Source organism: Balaenoptera physalus (assembly GCF_965194825.1).
Source record: "Balaenoptera physalus genome assembly, chromosome: 4".
NCBI classification, from domain to species: Eukaryota; Metazoa; Chordata; class Mammalia; order Artiodactyla; family Balaenopteridae; genus Balaenoptera; species Balaenoptera physalus.
In genome coordinates, this window is record NC_138891.1 from 62,092,853 (window position 1) to 62,111,420 (window position 18,568).

The 18,568-nt window shown below is 41.3% G+C and overlaps 1 protein-coding gene and 1 pseudogene across 5 annotated transcripts in view; one reads left to right on the forward strand and one right to left on the reverse strand.

Annotated features, from left to right (window-relative positions):
- DCUN1D1 (defective in cullin neddylation 1 domain containing 1) overlaps positions 1-12,222 on the reverse strand; it is a 30,291-nt gene extending 18,069 nt beyond the window's left edge. Inside the window, exon 1 of one of the 4 annotated variants that reach the window (XM_082461421.1) lies at positions 12,074-12,222. In XM_082461421.1, coding sequence (XP_082317547.1) covers positions 12,074-12,076 — 3 coding nt within the window. In that variant the 5' untranslated portion in view covers positions 12,077-12,222. Of the gene's footprint in view, positions 1-11,130; positions 11,756-12,073 lie in introns of those variants that run through there. The other 3 variants (XM_082461423.1, XM_082461420.1, XM_082461422.1) reach the window with 3 other exon arrangements.
- Positions 12-9,127, forward strand: LOC309660598 (adropin pseudogene; annotated as a pseudogene). Its single transcript has one exon. The product of its transcript is annotated as an adropin pseudogene (transcript).
- Positions 12,223-18,568: the final 6,346 nt, after the last annotated feature.

Consider the following 18,568-nt stretch of genomic DNA (forward strand, 5'->3'; position numbering starts at 1 on the left):
ACCAGAAAATAAACTGAAACTCTGTGTAACGTCACAAAAGACTAAGTATTTCTATACTGCTGACTAAATCACTATTAGCAGTACTTTCTCCTCATAAAATATTAAAACGTTTAGCTCAAGACTTATTTTCAATCTATTAATCAGAAAGACAAATTTTTAAAAAATCTAAAACATAAAATTGGTATCATTTTGGGAAAGAAACTAGGACAGAGGCAAGAAAAGTTCACCTACCCTGCGTTTCTCCTAAAATTGGGTCCCGTGAGCATGTACAAAGGCTCTCGAAGGGAAGGAGAGCTACTCTCAAAACCTTAACCAAGCAACAAAGCTCTAAGGGATGCTTAAGGAGCGGTGAGGAAGACCACCACTAATGTCACTAATGGTGACATTATTTAGCCAGTCAGAACAGTCAAGTGACCCTGAGGAACAATGAGATTAACAGGTATTTGTTGCAGTCCTAAAACCCATTATAAAGAATATGGGGTGCAATTCTCCCCAACCTCACCCCCACCCTACCCCCTTGTTTTCTTACTATTTTTACCAATGTGAGAAAGCAACAGAATGTGAGAACTCTGCATTTCTCCTCGCATGTCCAGGAACCAAGATAATTATCCATAGAATTTCCTCATATTTTCAGTCAAATCAGAAGCAGTGAAATATGAACAAGTACCCCGCATCCTTCCAACCAAGGTAATTTTTAACAGAATTCTCTCTTTTTTACCCTGAAAGAATCACCTCTTTCCCTTAGCCTGAACCTAGCAGATGTTCTCTCTAACCAGCCTCCCTACTGTAATAACCTTCTCTCACTGGCCTTGTGTCGACACATATTCATTTCTCATCTGACCTAAGCCCTAAGCAAAATGAAGCAAGGCAATTAGGCCCTCCACTCTCTCCCAGTATCAAGGGCCATGTTCTTTTTCTCCTCTCACCCAAGCTGGTCTCCTGTGCAACTTCAGCCTCCCCAGTATTACTCTTCCCTCTCACAAGTCCTAATACCATCTCTCAGCAAAATACTTGGGTTCTTCCTGAGCTATTATTGCAAATGAAGGGGAAAAAAGCATGTGAGAAGGGCACACATTAATAGATACAGTGTTCTGTGGTTTAAGCAACACATCTGAAAACCCCAGCATTTTTGATCTGGCCCAAACTGACAGATCACAAACCTCAACCACCTGATTGTACAGATGAGAGAACAGACCCCAAAGGTTAAGGAATTTGTTAAAAAAATCACCCAGGTTATTATTAGTAGAAATGGGACAAGAACAGAAAGCTCTCATGAATCTGGGTCTTAGTAATCTTTCCATAAATCACACTGCTTGCTGTACATATTTATAAACCTTTTTAGGTTTTCAGGAAAAAGGCTACCAAAGATATAAATATTTCTACCTACCACAGAGTAAAAATAAGACTATGCAAAATCAAATATGAAAACCAACCCTATCTTTTATACCCTGGAGTCTAATCTGTCAGCCATACTCTTCTCTCTCTGCAAATATGTTATTGCTTAGGATTTCAGATTAAAATCTCAATCTCTGTTCTCCATTAAAATTGAGAAACTATAAATTCACTAACCTCCCGTTATTTCACAAATAACTCTACCACTTCTGGATTTCACAAATAACTCTACCACTTCCCGATAACTCATATCTTATTATGGGACACATCTCTCAAATGTCTAGGAGTCTTCCCTCTTGAAAAGTATCTCCTCAAGAAGTTATTCAATTGCAACAAACCCACAGTGAAATCAAATGCCAAGGAAGAGACCTGTCTTATTTTAATATACTGTTTAACTGAAAGGAAACCACTTTGATTTCAACTTTTTTTACTGAGAGCTATTTTTAAAATTAGTATACCTTTCTAAGAGATATAGTATACATAAGAGATACAGTATCTAAGAGATATAGTATACTGACATATGTTTTAATCCTTTGAAGAACAGGGAAGTACCTAAGGGTCACTATGATCATCACTGACCACTGTATAATGCTGTACAAAGTATTGGAGATTAACCTAGAAGTATAACAACTACAGGCCACAACCTGGAAATTACTTTATAATTAAACCTGACGTAACTTCTCTGTATAACCTTTTTCCATTCTCCTAAAAGTTAAAGGCAGCAAAACAATCAGGATTATTGGGGGTTTTATCATACAGTATTAAATCCAGTGTTCTCCCCTGAAGCTTGAATCAGTTTTGTTGAAGAGAGGGAGGAAAAACACAGCTTAAGTCACTTCTGCAAGCCTAAAAGGGCTGTTCACTCTACTAATGACTTCCTGTTGGAAAGCAAGATATTAGAAAATTGGGGGGACCAAGTTAAAAAACAGTCTTATCCATAAAAACTAATAACAAAATTATGTAAGTGAATTCTTTAACTCCATTTTGTATCTTATTTGAAATAAAAGTATATGTGATCAATAATGTCTATGTATACGCAAATAGAAACTATTTTAACTGGTTTAAATTTCCAGTACATGGGGCAATATCAATATATTTTAAGAAAAAGGGTTGCAGCTACCCATTTCCAACACCACAGAGGCTAATGAGTGATACCTCGCAGAGAACTGATAGTATGAGTTCCTGCTAGGCCACGCAGTAATAAGCAATTCCATTTCTGCAAAGTCCGATAAGTACCCTCCCCTTTCTTGTACTTAAAATGTACTGTGACCATTTCTCTGTCAGCTCTCTGTGCCTAGAATAAATCTTAACACTTGCTCTCCTACTACGGAGGATGTACTCAATTCTGTAGTCCCAAAGGCTGTCCTAGAGGAAAGCTGGAGTGGGCTACACAGACCTGCCCTTTTCACAAGCCTATTTAGGAGAGCTACAACACTCCCAACCCCTTTTCCCAGGCCACAAGAGGGCACCAGGCAAGGCGTTCTGATTTTCTGAGTACAGCTCAAAGGTTTAAATTTCTATCAACTTAAGGAAGAGAAAAAGGATATCTAGCCAGCAAAGAATTATTTTATAGGGGACGAGGGGGTGAATAGAAAACTGACGTGGAAGAAATAACAGATGGGTTGTCTTTGTTTCTACTACAAAGCCAGTGGGTATCTTCCCAAGAGCAAAAACATATGACAACTACAATGATTCAGCACTCAAATGTAGTACATACTATTTAAGACTTATTTAAAAGGAACAAACTAGAGTGGTCATTAAATAAGATTAGGCAATACAATCTTCAGGACTCAAATGTGAAAACTATCTGGAGATTATCAAATTTTCAAGGAAATTCAATATTGGTTAAGTATGTAAAATGTATAAAATACAGAATATACCCTGATTATTTATAATTCTAGCAAAAAGGGGGGGGAAGGAGAAAGGAAGAAGGGAGGAAAGAGGGGGAGGGAGATAAAGAAATGCTGTCTCTTTTAATAGAAAGCTAATAACTGCATCAAAGATTACCAAAGTTAGAAATACTATTATTACTATAATCTAAACAGTAAAAAGCACCTACTTACTCATCTTTCCAAAATAAAAGAAAATCTGGTTATCAATATACATTGTTTAATACTTAAATCTAGCATGTTTGCAATTTTTTTCCACTCAAGAAATTTAAGAATTACATTTAAAATATCAGTTTATCTGGGAAAAAAAAAATCAAATACTTTGGATGTAGCCAAGTATCATATAATCAAGTGTATGACCACTGAACTCACAAAGTCTATTGTGATAGAAGAATAGGGATACAGAAAAACTCTATAATAAAAAAATAATGCTGCACCCCAGGGAGCAGCCAGCTGACGACGGGGAGGGCTGGGGGAGGGGACGTCACCCCTGCCCGCCTCCCACTGCCCCGCCCCCCACCCGCAGGCTCCCGAGCAGCAGTCGGCGCCCAGCATCCCGCTGCCCGGGACCCTCCCGCGGGCACACACCGGGCTCAACTCAGGCTCGGAACTGCAGGTGAACATCTTCACTGCCCTGGAATCACTGAGTGTGTGGACAGGACAGCCTCCTTGGAAGGCCGGCTATACCAGAGTCCCGCCTCAGCATGGGCCTTGCCATCGAGGCAGCTTCTCAGTCTGTGCTTGTCTGAGGGTGCTGCCCATCATGGCATGGGGGCAGCCATCTCCCAGGGGGCCCTCACTGCCATCATCTGCAACGGCCTCCTAGGCTTCTTGCTGCTGCTGCTCTGGGTCATTCTCTGCTGGGCCTGCCACTCCTGCTCTGCCAACATCGACTCCCTCTCCAAATCCAGTCCCAACTCCAGCCCTGGCCCCTGGCCCGAGAAGGCGCCCCTGGCCCAGAAGCTCAGCCGTGAAGGCAGCTACCTGCTGCAGCCCTAAAGGCCCCAGGCCTAGCCCGGAGTCTGGGACTTAAGTCCACCTACTTGGAACCTGGAATCGGGATCCCAGGGTCCAGCCAGACTGGGGTCCAGAACTCAGAGTCCAGCCTGTCTGGATCTGGACCCAGCAGCCCAGAGTCTGGTCGGCCTGTCTCCAAGAGGGGCTCTGCTGGCCCTCGGTAGACAGGCCTGGGGTCGGGGTTCATGAGTTGGTGCTAGGGCCAGGGCCATCTGGACTCTGCTCCATCCCAGCAGTCGGGGCTGGGTCCTCTGGCCCCCTAGGCCAAGCGCCTCTAGGCCCTCGAGGTTGCGGAAGCAATCCATGGCAATAATGGGAGGGTGTCGAGGCTGGGCCCCTCCTCTGGTCCTCCTACTCTTTGCTGGATAATAAATGGAACTACAGCTTTAAAAAAAAAAAAAAAAGCTCGTAAAGTTATAAAATTCCTCTTATAAGTATTTCCATCAAGAAAAACAACAAACATGGAAAATTATTTTCTAGTTAACTAAGTTCTAATAATTTTAAAATAAAAATAATTTTAACAGGTAACATTTTTAAAAGCAAGAAATTAAGATTCATTATTTCTATTATTCTGAATAGAATCTCACCCTTAAGTTTCAATCTCTCAACCTTAAGTGTCAAATTCAGTCTAAACTCCAGAAAAAAAGACCTTTACATTTTTAAAGGAATTAATTTCCTAACTCAATTCTAGTTATCTCAGGATTTGATGAATCTAGCTCACAAAAGACAATGTTTAAAAAATCAAACACTGTAATGATCACCCATAATTTTCATTAAAAGCTCTGTATGTTGTTCTCATGTGTTTACCATATGATTAACAGTTTAACTTCATCTGAAATTTAGAAGAGCTGGTCCAAGTCCAGAAAATCATACTTTCCACATATGATACATAGTGTTCAGCAGATATAGCCAAATGTTACCAATATCCCAAACCACTCATCTATAAAAGGCCTTCTCACAGATTATAGGTCTTAAGTCAAAAGTACAAGAAAAATCAATTCAACTAACCAGACTACCTACTCCTAGAGAAGACTTTCACCTAGGGGTAAAGTTCTACCAGAAAGCCAGGCTAAGAATCTAGGTAAGAGTAGCTAGAAATTCTCTTCCCTTCCACCTGCAGCAGAGAGGTGAAGAGTGCAGACTCTCATATCAAACTGGCAGGATTTTAATTCCACCTGTGCCTCCTAATTGCTGTGTGACTTCGGGAAAATTATTTAATCTCTGTGTGCTTCAATTTCTTCAGTTGTAAATCGGGTGTGAAGGTTATCTGAACTAATTCAAGTTAAACTCTTAGAACTGTAACTAGCACATAGTAAGGACTCCTTACAAGTCCACAAAGAATATACTCCAGAGAAAAAAGTAATTTTCTGTAAATAAGAAGAAAGAATAACCACCACCATAATCAGAACACTGGCAGCTAACGTTTATTTGAGCTCCTACTGTGTGCCAACTCTGTGCTAGGTATTTAATTATTAACAATTCTGCAAGGTGGTTATCACTGATTCTGTTTTACCAATGAGGAGACCAAGCCTCAGAGCTCGTTTTATCTAAACAGACTTATCCAAAAAGTAGCAGAGCCAGAAATGAAACCCTGGTGCCTGGCTTCAAGGCATGCAGTTTTCCATTTCTTCTACATTGTTGTCAAGTAAGAGAAAAAACAAAAAGGGCAAAAATGCAACCACTGAGTAATTATTGTGTGCACTGGGGAGAGAGGGGAATTGTGAACAATATTTCTTCACCTATTTTTATGGAAAAGTTAAATAAGTAATCAACTGACCTTTTCCCTTTCAAATGTAAACAAGTTGCATTCTGACTAAAAATTGCACATTAAGCATTCCCTTACTAACTAAAAGACTAATTTAAGGATAGAACTTCCTTTCAGGGTTTTTTGGGAAGGGGGAGGGGAAAAGAGGTGGATTGGTTATTTTTAAGACAAGTAATTCATCAGGAAGAAAAAATGTGTTTATAGTCCTGTCATAGTCTATTTTTAAAAAGATGGCCAAAATCTATAGCTTTAACTATACAGAGGTGGAAAATTAGGGGCACTGAAAGTCAGGGTTTCCTTTTCCAATGAGAAAGCTTGAAACCCAGAGGGGGAAAAAAAAACATGTACAGGTTATAGCCAGATAATATAAGCAAATGTATACAATTTCAAATATTAAGCAAAACAAAAACAAAAACCCAAACCCTCAGTATTCATGTAAATTATAATCTGCAGTTTAGAATAGTTACTCATGGTAGGCCTGTGGGTCTTATCATTCATCCCTAAACTTCCTGCGCTTTGAATGACAGTTACAATGAACTCTTCTTTGAGAGGAGCTGCATTACTTCTAAGTCAAAAGTGGAATAATATACTATACTGTGTAATCATTGCACTCAATTATGTTTTATATTGATATAATGGCAATTCACCTGAAAAAAATATTTCAGAAGTATATCTGTAAGATTCAAACTGGTTTTGTACGCTTTTAAATAATTTTCCTCAAAGTTTTTAAAAAAATATTCCATTAGTGAAAATTTAAAGGATTTTCTCCTCCCCATCCTCAGAATTATTTTTCAAAAGATGACTACCACTGTAAATGGAATAAATGTTTTGATTCTGGTTTACAGAAGACTGTTTTGACTATTAAAAAGTTATTTTTGCTAATTCCTGATTATCTTTGATAATGGGATAGAAATAACCTCCTTAAAATACTTGTGTTAGCCATCGTCTTTCAACTGATTCTCCCAAACTTACTGCTTGAACATTTAACAAGTAGTCAAGGTAGCTAATTTAAATATGCTCCTCCTCTCCATAAACATCTTTTCTAAAGAAATCTTGAATTAACAAAAAGATTACTGAGGTGAAAACAAAACAACAACAAAAAAGAATTAAATGAGATTTTTAAAGTTCCACAGTTTAAGAACTTATAATAACCACTAGCATTCTACAGTCATGGATACTTGTTTCATAAAGAGAATAAATGATCCTCAAAAAATGAAATTTCCTAATTCTAAGATTTGGTATCTACTCAAGTCCTAAATCTAGAAATAGTAAAATCCTATGAATTAAGTGCTTTAAATGTTTACTGAAACAAAAATATCCTAATATAACAAAGGAATGGGCCACGTACTTCAACTTAATCTCTATTGCTGAACACTATTCAGTGTTGAGGGATTTGAAAGTATAATGCAATAAGAATTCTTCAGCAAAGAACTGTTGAAAAGTAAATCTCTCTTAAAATTTTACAATGCAAATAAGCAGCCTAATCACTCTAAATGATTAGGTACTAATCATATAAAATGGATTCAACAAAGTGATGAAAGACATTTCAGTGGCATTTTCCTCTTCTGCTTTTGCTTTTTCTTAGGTGGGGGGTATACACCTAAAGTGACTAGGTAAACTAGATAGTCAGCAGGTTATTCAAGAGCTTGTTTGTGTCCACAAAGCAACTGAATCCTATTTGGAACTATCTCTCTTCATCAAATGTCATGGCTAATACTATCACAACTTGAATAACAACACATTCAAATTTAAAAGGGGCTTTCTCACAGATTTTCATTATGCGTGACCCAACCTACGAAGCCAAAATCAAAAGAGCCACTTGACTCAAATGAGCTCAGCTCTTTTAAAACTTAAAAAACAAAACAAAAAAACCACAAGTTAATTTTACTTTCAACTTTTTTTTTTTACCATATGTTCCAAAAGAGTTCTAATTTTTCAATTACTTAAATGTTTACATCAGATCATCTGATTTGATATGGAAACAACTAGGTCACTATTCAATATAAGGAAGAAACCAGAGTGAAACCAATCAAAAATTCCACACCTATATGGAAGGGGTGCTTGCTGGGTTTTTCTAAAAAAAAAAAGAGGAGGAGTAAATAAACTGTGGAACCAGAGACTAGGCTTCTAATCCCTGCTCTGTCATATACTAGCTCTTTACCTTGGCCATCTCTTCAGAAACACTAAACCTCCTTTTTCAGGTATGTTAAAAGAAGGTAGCAATACCTATCTCACAAACTGGAGTGGAGATAAAATAAGAGTTGTGAATTGTCTGACTAGCAGACATATGTTCTCAGTAAAGATTAAGGTCCTTCTTCCTTCCCAAAGGCCCAGATTTTTGCATACAGTCATTAAACAACATGCAAACTACAAGAACATACTCAAAAGCAATCTACAAAAGAGATCATGCTGTGTTGTTTTTATTAACGAGCATGGCTAGGTAAACTTGATGTTCAACTAGTTTTTATTGAATATTGGACAGTTACCTTAATCAGAATTCAAAACTCTGCACACAGAAACTGCATAAGTTGTCTTTAAAAACTGCTTTGAAGATAATTATGTATACTATAATTTTACTAGGACACTGAGAGAGTAGAAACAAGGTCTATCATACTACTCAGAATCCGTCACTGGCTTCCCATTTCTCTTGGAGTAAAAACACAATATCCTTACAATAGCCACCCATGCCCATCTCCACTCCTTACTACTCAGACCTCATCTGCTCCAAAGCCCAACATGCCCCTCTCCCCCGGCCACATTACCCCAGCCACACTGGACTCAGTGCTCCTCAAACTGTCTCTGACCACATTTGTGCATGGCTTACTCCTTCATCTCCTAGTCAGCTCAAAACCCACTTCATCAGTGGTGCAAACACCATTTTGCAACCCCAAATCCACTGTGCCCCAACACTCCCAATTCTCCTCCCTAACACTGCCTTTCTCCCATAGCCCTTAACACCTTCTAACATAGTAAGGAAGAAAAAATACGCTATATTTATTATTTGTCTCTCCCTACTAAAATGTAACCCTCACCAGGGCAGGGATTTTTATTTTTTCAGTTGGTGGGGGGGGGGGGGGAAATATATATATATATATATATATATATATATATATATATATATATATATGTATATAAATACATGTGTGTATATCCATATACTCAGTGCCTAGAACAGTGCCTGGCACATGGTAGGCATTTAAGAAATAACTATTAAAATTAAGGCCCTCCCTTAATTTACTTATGTATATGCAAAACAACATGAAACTAGTTCTACAGAGACAACAGGCCTACATTAATCTGGACTTACAAACTCTGATATTTGTTGAAAATATAATTTGAAGTTTCAAAGTCCACACATTTAAAAAAAAAACCATTAAAAACACAGTAAATTAACACCATTAATCATTAATTTGAATTTTGTTATTTAACATTTTCATTAATAACACTTGGGTTTCCCTCTGTTTAAATGAGTAAATTAATTTCAAATCCAATTTTCAACCATTTCTTTAGATTTCATGTGAGTTAAAAGATTACATGTAGCACAAATACTGGGGGAAATAGTAAAACCAGGAAAAGTTACTTTCAGTTCTGCAACTAACAATTTTGCAAACTTGAACCTCAAAACCTCCTTGATCTTCAATTTCTTCTTCTGTAAAAGGGAAGAGGAGTAAATGAGATGATCTCTGAAGCCATTTCAGGTCTAAAAATTCTACGATGCTGTGAGTCTATAAAAATCTAGTAGGTTACACAGTCTACAAACTTCTCACACATCTAAGAAAAATAATTAAAATCAAAATTTTTAGCTGAATGTAACTCTGGAATCATCAAATCCTGTCCTCTTACAAATAAGAAAACAAGCCAGAAATCAAACACTTTTTAAAAAGATTTTCAGGGGTAACAGAATATTGTCTAGTTTTGGAGCTATTTTTGGCCTTTCTATGTGGGTGTCAGGTAGGTTAAATGAACAATTTTTTTTTCTTACACAACATATTCAGATATCCTGTCATTTAAATTTGCCCCAGAATTGACAATATAACATGTGCTCTAGAAATGGGCTGCATTACACACACCGAAAAACAGCCCCAAAATTCTATCAAGAAATAATTATAAGTAAAATAAATTTACAATGAAAAACTTAACTAGAAAATTCTTATGGCCTAACTTCTATTAGGGCCCATGGTGATTTAGTTTCCAAACTAACAAGAGCATACCAAGACAATTCTAGTGACATGATCTTAGTTCAGCCACAAAAAAATGTTTTAAATTAGTGATATCTTGTCATTAGTAGTGTAATTAAATAGTTATGGCTAAGTTCCAAAACTAGCTAATTTAATAGTAGTAAAAGGATAGAAGCTTACAAGCTCCAATACAAGCTGAACTCTCATATGAACCACATGACTCCTGAATTCGTAACAAGTAATGAGCATTATCAACACTTTGGATTCCAGAGGATGGTGCTGATTGGAGACTATTATGAGCAGAACACATTTCAGTGCTCTCACAGAGTGTTTACCGGGGAATTACATTTCATTACTTCAAGCATACTCTTACAAGCCAAGAGTCTGGAAACTTCAGGAGTAATGTCTATGACCGTCAAAATGCTTAAGAAATTGGAAACTGTTTAGCCGCCCTGGTGGATCTTTAAACATTGTAACATCAGTCTAAACATTCACCTGTACTTTATGGCAAAGTTTTCTTACAAATACAAATGGTAAACTTTCATGGAACTTACCACAGAACCTAAGTTCTTGAGTATATGGCAAACTAAACCACATATCCATACGCGCGACACCAAAATTCTGCCAAGTTGGAGGCTGAGACTAGGTAAGTGTCATTCAGCAGAAATAAGACCAGCTAAAAACAAGACACCAGGGCATTCCCTTAACAGACACACACATACACCCTCCTCAAAGAGGCCTTTATGTTCCCCATGAGCAAAGGGACAAGAACATCATTTTTACTGTCTATTCATACAGTAACCTGCATGGAATTCAACTCATGCTCAGATTATAATACTAAACATAGCTTCTGAAAAACAGAAAGTCCAAGAATCAGGTACATAATTACCAAAATGTAAACAGATAACTTGAATACCACGTCTTCAAGCTTGTAAGGCATTTTCCAAACAAAAAAGGGAGAGGGAACTAACTTGACAAACTGTTTTTTAAACATCAGGAATGGTTTTTAACTGACATAATAAAGCAATTACTCCTCCCACCCCAAGGAAATAAAATATGTGCCCAAAAGGTAGCAAGTCTGTTTCTCCTAATTTTATGAAATGAGAACAGGTTGCACTTCCGTACTCCCCCCTCCCCCCACGTCCCCCAAGCTCAGCGGTCTCCCATGTTCTCAGTAGAGAGGTAAATATAACCTCCACCAACTGGCCAGTGAAACTCCCATTTTCCAGGACTACGGGGCGCATCGAGAGGTGATGGAGAAAGGAACAGGGCTGTTACCCCGCCCCAAGCAAAACTGCCTGGAGACTTGAGGGGTGTTGGAGCCGGAGCAGAGGAGGGAGGGGAGAGCCGGGAAAGTCTTTCCTTCTCCCCGGCGGAGCGGAGGGGGAAGCCCCGGCTCCGGGCGGGGGGAGGCTCCTCACCCGGAACCCCGGACCCCGGTCCCCGGCCAGACACAATGGAGCCGGCGTGGGGGCCGGGCAGAGACAGGGCCGTTGCCCCATCCCCTCCCCCCGCCCCAACGCCTCCCCTAGCCGCGCCGGGCCCAGCAAGGGGCACCCGGGGCCGCTCCCCGCGCCCCAAACTACCCGGGGCTCCCGACTAGGCCCGGCTCCGCTCCGCCTCCTCGGCTCTCGCGTAGCAGCGGCGCCCGGGCGGGAAGGGGCGAAGGAGGAAGGGAGAGGCGGGGAGGAGAGCCCCGCCGGGGAGCTGGACGGAGGCCGCGGGCCGAAGCTCGGGGCGGCAGGGTCGCCGCGGGGCGGAGGGCGGCCGGGGCGGGGGTGCGCGGCTGCGCCGGCCCCCAGCCGGCGGGGCGGGCGGCCGCAGTGCCTCACCATGTTGGTGTCCTCCAGGCCTCTCCCCTCCTCCTCCGGCTCCGCAGCGAATGGACGGCGGCGGCGGCGGCGGCTCCTCTCACGGGCTCGCCGGGCTCCCGCTCATGCGCAGTGCGGGGCGGCCCCAGCGCGGCCCGAAGAGGCAGCCCCGGGCCTCCGGGAGGCGGAGGGACTGGGGCGGGCGGCGGGCGCCCCGCGCGGGGCTTCCCCTGGGCGCGAGGGTCCCCCCGGGCGGGGGGCGCGGGGGGGGGCAGGGGGCGACGCACGCGCTGCGCGCGCCGACATCCTCCCGCCGCGCCCGGCGGGTGGGGGCGCCGGGGGACACCACCTCCGCTTCCTACGCGCTCCTTCCGCCGTCCGCTGGCCAGGGCCGTGTCTACACCGTCTCGAGGAGGGGAAGAGAGAGCTGTGGCCGATAACTTATGCAGCTGGGGGCGACTGGAAGGGCTAGGACTGAGGCGCTAGATCCGTCCCAAACCACCCCTCCCCATAAATATCCAGAAAAAAAAAAAGGAAGAAAACAGTAAAAACACCTCCACCCCCAAGTGTTTTCTTCTCCCAGTCCAGTGTCTGGACTGCGTCGGGTCCCCCACGTGAACATGCCAGAGGAGACCTTAGTCTAGCCATGTGGGAGCCGGAATGCCCTTTGGAATGGCCCAGACTCTTCCCAGACCTTTGTCCACAGGAAGACTGGTGGGATGGCCCTCGGGTTCCAGGCGAGGAAGACCGAGGATTCAGGGCCCCATTCATGCCGCACTGGTGGCAGATATCAGCACCTACCACTTTCTCTAAATATCCGCTTAGTTCAGCCTTCCTAGGGTAAAGTTTTGGGAAGTAACGAACATCTTTTTTACCGAGAGTTGATGTCAGGCTTGTCCTAATTTTGGTTCTAAGTCTGCTAAGGCTGAGGGTACCAGGATTCTCTGCTGGGGGTCAAGTGGACAAGTGTGTGCTGCAGGGAGTAGAAAAGACTCTTTGGAGTGGTCCCTGCCCTTAAGAAATTGACTATCCAATTGAAGAGATGAGACACTTTCACACACAAAGGAAGGAAATAAGAAAAACAGGTAATAAAGCAAACATCAGAAAATCACATCTAAGACTGAGCAAAAAAATCTGTTTCAGAACAGAACCAACCTGAGTGGAAGCGTTATCACCCTCACCTGTTATCACTGTACTCAGCAACATCCTTTTCCCCCCCAATCCTGGCATAATCCGCCAGATCAACCCTATAACTTTATGGCTTTGAAATTCTTATCAAAGCAACAGAACTCCTTTGGCAACTCCTGGGGGCCTCCTAACACTTCCTGGAGCAGCCATGTATCAGGAGCTCCAGGGACTCTACCAAAACATCCTGGGCCACCCCTAAGCATACATCCATTCTTTTCACCAACCTTCAGTGTATACATATTAATGTGCCAGTCTCCTTGCTAGGCTCTGGGAAAACAGCTTGGTCAGGACAGGCCAGATCTGCCTTGTGCAGCAAGCCTGAAGCTGAACCACATCCATGGATATTGTCCAGGAATTCACCTAGCATTTGACCTGAAATATCAACTAACATCTAGGGTCTTAATGAAGAGGATTCACTGTATCTCTTTCCCCATACTGTTATACTTCACTGAGGTAATACCTCATGGGTTTTAAGCTCTTTTTCCTAATTGCCAACTCCAGCAAACAGCTCTCAGTTCTCATTCTACTTGACCTCTCTCCTGCATTAGAACACTTCTTCCTTAAATTCCCTCTCCATCATTTTCCATGATCCACTTTCTTCTGTGTTTCCTCCTTCCTCTGTGACCACTCTCCTTGGCTGGCTCAGCTCTCTTTGGCTCTTAAATCGTGGGCTTTCCAGAACTATCCCTGAATCTCTTCCTGTATATGAGCTGTGTCATGCTCTCACTCACATTCCCACAATGTCAACTACTACCTGTGTCTTGAGGAGTCCTAAATCTTGACTTCTGGGTCCTGAGTGGCAGGCCTACACACTAATTTTGGTTACTCCACAGGCCTGTCAATCTTGACAAATCCAAAACCTTATCCCCAAACCTGCTTTTCCTCCTGTCTTTTTACCAGATCATCCAAGCCAGAAATCTAAGAGTCATTCACAATTCCTTCTACTTCATCCACTTTAATCTAATCGCTCACCAAACCTCATCAGTTTTACCTCCTTAATAACTTTGCATCTGCATTCTATTTTCTATCCCTCAGCCAAGCCTATATTATATCTCTTCTCATCAACAGCCTCTTAACCAATGTTCTGGCCTCTACTCTTTCCCCACCGCTCCAGAGTTCTCTTTCTATAACACAAAGCTGAATTTCATCCTTAAAGCTCTCCTTGGGCTCCATAAACGTGAGCCTCTTTGGTGTGGCATACAAGGCTCTCTCCCCATAATCTGTCCACTCACCTTGCTGTTTTCCACCACCTCCCACACAAATACACCTCATATTTCAGTTTTAACAATCCAAGCCTGCCATTTCTCATTCTGCTATCCCTGGAGGACTGGCTAACACTGACTGAGGGCTTTCCATGTACCAGGCACTGTTTTAAACCCATGACACATTCTAACTCACATAATCCTCACTTCAACCTATGAACTATGACCAATGATTATGCCCATTCTACCAAGGAAGAAACTGAAGCATGGAGAGGTTAAATAACATGCCAAATGTTCCTCAGGTGATATGTAGTAGAGCTGGGACTTAAACCCAAATAGTCTGGCTACAGACTCTATTCTCTTAACCACCGCACTGTATTTCCTACCAAGACCTCACACTCAACTCAAAGACCATCTTCTCTGTGATTATCTGCTGACCTCATCACCTGGATTCCAGCTGGTAGGTATGTTTCTCCTTCTGTACTTCTGTGACCGCTTGTATACACTTCTATTACACTTATGACATATGATAATTATTAGCCTCCATGACTTCCCCTGCCAGGTTGTGCACTGCTCCAGGCCAGAGACCCAGTTGCACACATCTTTGAGTTTTCAGTGTCAAAATGAGTGCCGAGGGACTTCCCTGGTGGTCCAGTGGTTAAGAATACGCTTTCCAATGCAGGGGACGCGGGTTCGATCCCTGGTCGAGAACTAAGATCCCACATGCTGCGGGGGCAACTAAGCCCACGTGCTGCAACTACTGAGCACGAGGGCCACAACTAGAGAGCCCACATGCTGCAATGAAGCTCCTGTGTGCCACAACTAAGACCCGATGCAGCCAAAGTAAATAAATAAATAAATATTTTTAAAAATGAGTGCCGAGCATATAGGATATATACATATATATATGCTACGTGGTAATACTTGGATAAATTAAAAGAAAGAAGTTATCTAATTGATGTCTTACCTGCCTTAAGACTGTGCCTATATTGTTTGTTATTGTAATGGAATGTCTTTCCTTCTTGGCAGATGTATGTTATACCATATGGTCAGATGGTAAATGTAGTAGCAACTGTACCCATTACTGCACTTCCAAGCTACAGTACTGAATGTGAAGTGGAGAATTATTACTCAATCGTTACTGAGTTAGAGAAACATACCTGTTAAAATTGTCCTGATAACTCTTTAAATGGAAAAATCCTGAAGATAAAGCATAAATTACAAGATTTCATTAACTAAAGAATAGTCATTAACATGTTCATATCACTTTTTATGTTATGAAGTATTTGTTAAGAAGTTGAGGTTTCTGGGCTTCCCTGGTGGCGCAGTGGTTGAGAATCTGCCTGCCAATGTAGGGGACACGGGTTCGAGCCCTGGTCTGGGAAGATCCCACATGCCGCGGAGCAACTAGGCCCGTGAGCCACAACTACTGAGCCTGCGCGTCTGGAGCCTGTGCTCCGCAACAAGAGAGGCCATGACAGTGAGAGTCCCACGCACCGCGATGAAGAGTGGCCCCCGCTTGCCGCAACCGGAGAAAGCCCTCGCACAGAAACGAAGACCCAACACAGCCAAAAAATAAATAAATAAATAAATAAATAAAATTAAAAAAAAAAAAAAAAAAAGTTGAGATTTCTTAAGTACAGAATTTGTAAAGATTATTTTCTGCAGTGACAATCTCAGTATAACAAGAAAAATAAGATAGAAACATCTAGCTGAAATCCACTATCATTCTCCCTCTCCCCCACAAGATAGATATCTGTATCTATACATAGATATGGAAAAAGATATCGATATATAGATACACATATGTATATACACACACACACATATGTGTATGTATATATAGAGAGAGAAAACACATATACACATATATAGTCACTGTATACTTATAGATACATAGACAAGTATACAGTATTTGTACATAGTATAATTTTTCAAGGTAAAACATGCAACTATTTGAAAATAATTGTTGCCTCAGATGTTTAAAAATTCATGTTAAGATATGTATATTTGCTGATAAAATTGTTACAAGTCTGTTTAAAGAAACATGTAAAACCAAGGATTCCATACTTTTAAAATCTATCTTTCAGCAAAGAGAAAGAGCATAAGTCATCTGAAAAGACAGATTGCTAACATTTCTGGTAGTTCATCTAGCTAAAATTAAGCTTGCAGGGTAACTATGTAGACATAGTTACAGTTCAAAGGCACTAGTCTGGGACACACAGCCACCACCCTCCCACACTTAACTTGGGTGGACTCAGTTTTGCCCAACATTTACATAAACGTGCTTATTGAATTCAAGCTTGCCTATTTATAAATATGTAAGAGTAAATGAGCCTGACCAATGCAACCTATTTTAGTTAGAGCGAAACATGACATTTAGATTTTATCAGTCCAGAATTATAACTTTTTAAAGGTACAGCAGACAGGATTAGGCCTCAAGGACAGGGATGTCTAATGTGAGGACCATGGTCCCAAATTCACACCAAACTCACCAGAGTCGGGGAAGAGGTGGAAGGCTTTGGGCACTCCTGTCCCTGATAAATGTTACCAGTGAAGCCAAAGAAATGACTGCCTGAGACTCTTTCCCCAACATTCTGAACTATTTGAAAAGGAATCCTTAATCAGGACAAGGGAATAAACTTCAAGGAGTGTCCCTAGGAAACTAGACACCATTGTCCTCTTCACACACAAGAGCCAATAAAAGCAGTATTCCAGTGGGTCACCTTCTAAATAGGAAAATGGGAATATTTACCAGAGCCAGTCTGTCACCTCAAGGTACATGTGAATCTGTTGATTTTAGCTGCTCCACACTCATGGTAGAGGAACGGACTTTGCAGTAACAGCTGAGACTGTAGGGCCAGCAACGGGAAACCGTCTGGCCCATCACTGATGATGTCACAATGCCCTACTGTCCCAGGAGGTCCATCCTGGACCTCCCTGCCTGGCTCAGCTTGGTCCTTCCTACATGATACTGTGGCTCAGCCCAGGTATCTGTCTAGAACAATTCTGGTCAGTTGCAACGAGTGAATTCATTGAAATCATAATGACTGAAACAGTTCTACAGGTAGCAGGCTAGATGATCAACTAGAATCCCAGGCGTTTGTTCCTAGGTACTTTTGGTGTCCTCATCATTTTCCACTGATGATGACACAGGAAGAGCTGGTACTGAATCAAAACCTTGCTTTTCTGTCTTTATTCAGTGGATAGCTCATAAGGCATGCAGATTTCTCTGGGACTCGGTATTCTCAAAATGAAGAGACTGGGCTGAACTGTAATAAGTTTCTATCAACCCCTAAGTTTGTTTGATTCCTTTCTGGTAGACTATCATGAGCTGTCCTCGAATATCAGGAAAGCAGAGCTTGTCTCATTTATTCACTCATTCATTCATTGTGCAGAGTATGAAGCACCTAAGCTAGCACCGCACTGACAAATACAATGCAAACCACATATGTGAGGCACATATGACATCTAAGTTTTTCTAGTATTGAAATTTTTTAAAAGTAAAAAGAAACAGGCTTCACCTGTTTTGTTTTTAATATTTAATCCAAGATAGCCAAGATATCAGCATTTCAACATGTACTCAATATAAAATATTATTGAGATATTTTACTTTTTTTTTCATAGTAAGTCTTTGAAATCTGATGTGTATGTTACACTTAAAGTCATCTTAATTTGGACTAATCACATTTCAAGTGCTCAGTTGCACATATGGTGAACGGCTACTATATTGGTCAGCACTGGCTTAGGCAGTGGCTGGCCTGCAGTGGATGCCCAACAAATGGGAGTAATAAGTACTCTTACTTCTGGGAAATAGATGAAAACCAAAGTAAACCTGGAATGTCAATATATAACCAATAGTAGCACAAAAATATTTAGCATTTGGGAAGCTAACACAGTTCAATTGGAGGGAAAAAAATTGGCAGGAAGGCAATAAGAATTATTATTATATTTTTTTTTGGCCATGCCACACGGCATGCAGGTTCTTAGTTCCCTGACCAGAAATCAAACCCACAACCCCTGCATTGGAAGCACAGAGTCTTAACCACTGGACCACCAGGGAAGTCCCAAGAATTATTCTTTAAATACGCATCTATATCTGGGATAAATGTTTTCAGTGTGTATA